The 6805-nt window shown below is 37.7% G+C and overlaps 1 protein-coding gene across 1 annotated transcript; it reads left to right on the plus strand.

The window, feature by feature from the left end:
- Positions 1–948: 948 nt before the first annotated feature.
- Positions 949–2079, plus strand: LOC23687827 (uncharacterized protein C11D3.03c). Its single transcript, XM_021852019.1, has 3 exons — positions 949–1601; positions 1670–1775; positions 1841–2079. Exons 1-3 carry the CDS (start codon positions 1026–1028, stop codon positions 1924–1926), a joined length of 768 nt encoding a protein of 255 aa, XP_021707711.1. The 5' UTR covers positions 949–1025; the 3' UTR covers positions 1927–2079.
- The last annotated feature ends 4726 nt before the right edge of the window (positions 2080–6805 follow it).

The raw sequence follows: 6805 nt of genomic DNA on the forward strand, positions 1-6805 counted from the left end.
TTTTCAATTTACTTAACCTAACCTAACCTAAATATATAACGCATTATTCGTGGCAATAGAAGATTGTAACGATTTTTGCCTGAAATTATTAATTATTTTATTTGACATTTGTTCTAATGTTTCAACAGCTAGCCCATATTGGTATAGCATACAACATGGCTGGCCTGAAAATTTGTTTGAATATCAAAAGCTAGTTCTTAAGGCAAAGTTTTGATTTTCTATTAATAAGGGGATATGATTTTTGAAAGTTATATTCTTATCTAGCATGAGCCCTAGATAGGTACTTAACTTCATTTCACCTATATATTGGAACCTCTTTCATCGTGACATACATTATACATGTTTTTATTCTTTTGCGTTTCGACGTTCATGGTGGGAAATATCTTGTTCCGAGGCTTAACTAATGAATGTGTAGCAGATACGATGATACTTTATGCTCGATCAAAAAAGTTTTCAAAAAGATCCTGGATAGAATCAGGAATAGATCGCAATCGCCTATAGCATGGCTTTGTTTTAAGCAGCGGAAGTTATCACATGACCTCCACTACTCTTATTTAGGTCGCAGGCTCAATATGGGGATTACAAGTAGTACAAACTGAATTCGAATATTTAAAAACGGTCACAAACGAAATGATAAAAAAGGCCATGAACTCCTGAATACTTTGTACGGTATTCAATATGATTTGTATTCCATAGTAAACTTTGATTGTTAAATTAATGTGCTCAGACAGTACGCCACTAAATTACAATAAATAGTTCCCCATAATAATCAAAATGATATTTACTCTATGATCTATGTATCTTTAGTAGAGAGGATTCTCTATATGTTGATAAGCTGTATGTTTTTCACTATGATACGCATTTTTTTTTAATACAAGTAGTTCGCTTACGATTGGGATTACATCGACAATGACTAAACAGAAATCGATAGAGTACAAACACACTCTTCCGCCAATTCAGTTGTTCTTATCACTTTGTCAGGGCAAGTTCTGCACAGTAAAGCCAGCGCCAGAATCGCCCCAACAATGAAACGCAATTTTGAAGATCATCCACCGACGGTTTGCTACAATAAAGCCCCTGCGGCCGTCGTTACCCCGGAATGGTGTCAAACCAGACGATCCGCCGCTTTGGCTGGAACATTAGTCCAAGAGTTGGTAGTTCCGAAAAGATCCGCTCGACATTGGAAAATGCTAGCCGGTGATCTGTGCCGAATTACCCTGAACGAAGGACCCCAGGTGGGAGATATGAACTTCTGGAATCTACACAATCCGAAGGAGCGCTTCTACTCCGGAAAGACACGACAATTGCACGCATCTCATCTGAAAACGAACGATAGGCTGTGGAGTAGCTTCCCGTATTTGCGTCCGATGGCAACTTTTGTGACGGATTCGCTCGCTGATTACGGAATCGATAAGGACGGCGGGGCACTTCATGACGTGATCGGGACGCGATGTGACGACTACACGTACAAACTGATAACGGGAAAGGATCGTGTTGGTAGTTGCCACAGTGCCCTAACGGAAGCCGCCAAGGAGTTGGGCTTGGACGAGTCCGATGTGCATGACGTGTGGAATATATTCATGTGCACCGGATTTACGAGGGTAAAATTAATGAACTGCATTATTATTGAAATATGCATTATAAAGCATTGTTTGTTGTCATTTCACAGGATACTCAACAATATTTCTGCAAACCAAGTCCTGCGAGGAAGGGCGATTTTATTGAATTTATAGCCGACATGGACTTGATGGTTGCACTGAGTGCTTGTCCTCAAGGTATCATATTTAAGTTATTGAATCTCCAGAGGAATTCATAATGTATGTACATTTCTAACTTGTAGGTGATGTCTCCATAGTCGTCGGACAAGAAGTACCGGATGATAAATGTTTTCCCCTGAAAGTAGAGGTGTATCGACCAGCAGTTTAAGCGACCTTATTTCCACACGTTTGGAAAAATCTTGTTGCTGACGTCCTACTTTGTGAGACCATGAGGGCATGGCAGCGTTGACCCATTGTATGATTGCTTTCGACTGAAAACTTGATAAATAAAACAATAGAGTATAGTGGGGCAAAAGCTCGAGTGGGGTAAGAGTTTCTTTTCAAGATTTCTAACTCAATTCAAAACAAATCTTATAAATGTCATGGTGGTTCGAATGCTATTTAAGTAAGAGACTTTCAATCCAAATATCATGAAAATCGATTGTGATTTGGAAAAATTATGGCTATTTGTTGTTTATCGACGTGAATATTGTAATTTTTGGTCAAACTTTCGTTACGTGGAACCAATTAAAGATAAAATCTTTTTCAATATTTTATGTATGGGCGTTTCTAGACCTATCATAAGGTTCCTTTGAGGTGTATTAGTTTTTACATAAATGCTTGAAAACAATTTTTGGCCCATAGTTGGGCAAAAGTTCGAATCAGCGGGGCAAAAGTTCGACCCATGCATAAAATCACGGAAAAAAAAATGCAAATTGCCTAAAATCCACATATTATCTTCAAATATAGTTAAATTTGTCTAATCGTTTGAAAACTGTCGCCAAAATTTTAAATTTTCTCTTAGTTTTGCGAAAAACTGATATTTTTGAGTATATTACAATTAACACGGTTTTGGGCAATGTTTTGATGAAAATTTAGTGTGTATTTTTCGTCAAACTTAAGTTTACGGCTAGTGCAAAGTATGCCTGTCATAAAAGGATCGATATTTTGTATTTTAACCAGCGAACTTTTGCCCCACACTAGATTCGAACTCTTGTCCCACCGGTGGGGCAAAAGTTCGAATAAGACAATCAATTTTGAAACTCTTATAACTAAAAATGGGTAAATATTTTGACACAAGTTTATTCAGCAAAATTATAGCCAATATGTTGAAGGTTCACTGTATGGCATTTGTTTTGTTTCAACTGCTATTGTTTGCCTGGAAACTTTGATTATACCACTAAGGTCGAACTTTTGCCCCACCTTACTCTATTCACTTTTGTATGTTAACTCGTTAACTTTGTGATTCGATTTTTCTTTATTGAGCTTCGGCTTGGTAACTTTCTTCCGGGACACCCATATGAGACTGTGATTAGTTTTTTGTTCGGATTTCGGGGGTGACCCATTTCGCATAAGGACGATACGCATAAGGACGTTTGGCATAATGGACGTTTCGCATAGAGCAGTTTCATATAAGAACAGGTAGCATTTTAAAGAAGGCATATAATTCATTTTATGCCAAACGTCCATTATGCGAAACGTCCACCCTTAATGATATTCGAAACGTCCTTATGCGAAACGTCCCACCCCCGTATGAAAAATATAAAACTATTGTATAAGCCGTAACGCTTGAGCCTACTACCCCCTTCCCCGTAGAGCCTTACGTAATTTGTGGATGCTGCCTTAGGAATGAAAAAAAAAAACATTTCTTTACTTTCAATACATAGGGATTCGATGCCGGTTATGGACCCTTTGCGTATTATGGACCCCCTACAGAAAAACATAAAATTAACACTCAAAGCAACCTTATTCCTATGAAAATCCACCGGGGGAACTTCGATTACATTGTTAGTCAGCAGTTTCAGGCTAAATATTTGGTTTGAGACGCATAAATACAAATATTTGAACAGTTTTGTAAATGAAACCACACAAAAGGGTCCATAATACGCATTCCCAGGTGGGTCCATAATAGGCTCGTCGGCGAGCCGGATTACATGGGAATCAAATGGAGGGTCCATAATAGGAAACGTCAAATTTGTAAACATTTCTATTATGAATCCCGGGAGGGTCCATAATAGGCATTCAGACAACAGTTTTTCAAATGCAAATTTCGCTGGAAAAATCGAATTATTTTGTATGTTTCATAGACGTACTATGAAGTAAAGACATTGAATTTGTTGTTTGACTCCACAAAACGTATATGCGTCTGAGATATCATTGCGGCGAAGAGTCGAGAATGAATTTCAGCTACTAAGGGGTCCATTACTAGCATTGAAACCCTATTTGAATCTATCGTATTAGCATGAGTATGAGCATTAAGGTGTTGAGCGGAATTCATCAAGTCTAGAGGCCCAAATGTAATGATAGCGAAATGGCAATGGAAACGAAACCGGTTCAGCCAGAATTGATCACACCATCTCGACTGAGCAGACAACGGATGAAAGTGAACCAGCACTAAGTTGACAAGCATGTTGTAGTTCATTTTGGCGAACTGGTTCCGCTTTCCGTTGCCGTTCCGCTATAATTGAGTTCGGGCCTTAATCTCAACGTGTTTGAATTAGGGACGTTCCGATACTTTCGATATATCGGAATATCGATATTTTGCTTTCTATATTCGATATTTTGGTATCGGTATTTCCCATTCAATATATCGGTGATATCGATATTTTCTTCCGATATATCGTACACTAATGTAAGGAAACAATTGTAGGAATTTCTCTATATAAAATTTAGTATTACAAAAAGCAGTTACTACTAATGCCGGTAAAGGGGTTAAGTTCAAAACGGTTAAATACCAATAATCTTGAATATTTGAAGATTTTTATTTGAATCTTTGGAAACTAAGCGATAAAGGAAATTTTGCTCCACGAGCGACGACACTTTTTTTCAATTTCTTTATTAGTTTCATTCCAAACATTACGTTCATTATTTCTTATATCTAGGTGTTCTGTGTTATTAGACAACACTGTCATCCTAATTTGGTAACACAAATCTATGATTTTATTAACATTTTGTTAACAACATATTACATTTCATTTGCCGTAGCAGTTCAGATTCTTTACAGGTGAGTTGATTTCACCTGCTTATAAGAGAAAAAAAAAAGTTTTTAATATACCGTAAAATGGGGTGTTAAGGGATGAAAAAAAATTCTACCTAAATTTCGAGCAACTTCTAGTATGTCAATAATTGAACAAAATACAGTCCTACCATTCTCCCGACGTGTATATCAAAAGCCAATTACAATGAAAATGATCCTATGGCAGATTTCTGAGATAATCATAAAAATGTGTGATTTTTGACGAAAATGCAAAATGGGGTGTTAAGGAATTTGAGTTTTGTAAATAAAACTATATTTTGCCAACAGCAAAAAAAAATTATTTTAATCAATATCGATGACGTGTTCAATCTAAAGATGATATTATTTCAATATAATACAAATTGGAACTCCTGCAAACGTTAACCGTTTCAATTTACCTACTACATCTCTCATACATATTGATTCTTTTTTCAACCAAGCTATAAGTGCATCGCACAATTGTCTTAAAGGATTTGTATACTTATATGCAGTATTCGTATCCTAGAATAGTGCAGAGCACCCTTGTCATGACTTGTCATAAGAAGGATAATTTCAACAAGCTTTCAGTTTGAATAGAGTAAGTGTCCAATTTGCCTTTTCAATAAAGCACCACACCAAATAACAGATTTGCATGTAACACCTAATGGCATAATCAAAAAAAAAATCTTAACGAGAAAAAAATAAGACACTACACGTTAATGCTTCCAGTGGGCAATTTGCCCTTTGAAGGAAGCACCACACTAGACAACGAGCATGCAACGCCCAGTGGCACAGTCGGAAAACATTCCTCTCGAAAAGTTTTTCGGTCTGAGGCGGGAATCGAACCCACGCTCCTAGCATGATGCGGCTAAGTGCCTTGGTGACACTAACCGAACGGCTACGGAGCCCACGGAGAAGTTTCCAAAATAATGCGGAAATCGCACACACTATACTACAATGTACTCAATGCTCGACAACACTTAACACATGACCACGAGTAAAAGTTTTCCAAAAAGAGATCTGAAATAACCTTATATTATTATTGTTTATCTAGGTCGTAGGTAGTTTTTAAAAAAATCAATAGCTCCAAAACTCCAAATAGCTCCAATGCGATGGAACAACTTTGGAAAATACTATCATGAAAACCCAATATTTAGATTAATCAGTTTTTATCCTTTAGGTTATGGCCTTCAGTCTATTGATGATATGATGATATGAGCTGCCATCTATTGTAGCAAGGTATCCACCGGTAGCAATGGCCTGTTCTAACAAAACAATTTGTTCAAGATTGTATGACTATTTGTATTCAATCATACTCCTGACTGAAGGGCCAAAAACGAATGGCGGACCCGTAAGCAGAGACACTTACGCGAAACCCGCAAGGGAAAAAGAATCTCCTTCCAAAAGTAAGTTCACACAACAGTCGTACAATCAAGCCCTTGCTTGTCAGAAAGACCCAATAGATGGGAAGAAGAGCCCGCCCTTTTTCCACGAAATGTTGGCAATAGGAAGTTGACAGTTTCACTCTTCCTATCCATCTCGCTTCAATCGGGTGCCCTGATGGTCCCACCCAACCCAAAATGCATGAAACATTGGAAATATAATCAAATAATACAATTCATCATGAAAAGATCTCACCGGTTTTCTTTATCCTTGTAGCTGGTCGCCAAAACGATGTCGTCGAACTATTCCACCGTTAACTATAGAGTATTATTTATGCGATTTACTACGAAACTGTTCAAAACCCGGGAAAAAAACAAACTCCCACTCCTGCGATAGGGCGGTACGAAAATCGGATCCACTTACTGATCTTCTCGAAAATCGAAAAAAAAGGCCAGAACACTTTGCTTATGCGAAAACTGTACCCGTTTGCTGGGCTTCTCGAAATGAAGATCGAACGGTAAAGTTGCGAAAATCAAACGGGCACTGTATCAAAATGCAACACTCCAATTGAACACCATGGGGCTCTGCACTGTTTTGATTTTGCATAGGATTTTGACGTTTACTGGCCTTGTTGTTTACTTATTTCAAGGGGGAGTGAAAAATAGAGAAT

The sequence above is a fragment of the Aedes aegypti genome, chromosome 3, assembly GCF_002204515.2.
Source record: "Aedes aegypti strain LVP_AGWG chromosome 3, AaegL5.0 Primary Assembly, whole genome shotgun sequence".
Classification (NCBI taxonomy): Eukaryota; Metazoa; Arthropoda; class Insecta; order Diptera; family Culicidae; genus Aedes; species Aedes aegypti.

Excerpts from the sequence above, each read along its gene's own strand:
- LOC23687827 (XM_021852019.1), top strand. The coding sequence starts at position 1,026 with ATGAAACGCAATTTTGAAGATCATCCACCGACGGTTTGCTACAATAAA. Across the intron at positions 1,602-1,669 it reads TGTGCACCGGATTTACGAGG|GATACTCAACAATATTTCTG; the intron begins GTAAAATTAATG and ends GTCATTTCACAG. Across the intron at positions 1,776-1,840 it reads ACTGAGTGCTTGTCCTCAAG|GTGATGTCTCCATAGTCGTC; the intron begins GTATCATATTTA and ends TCTAACTTGTAG.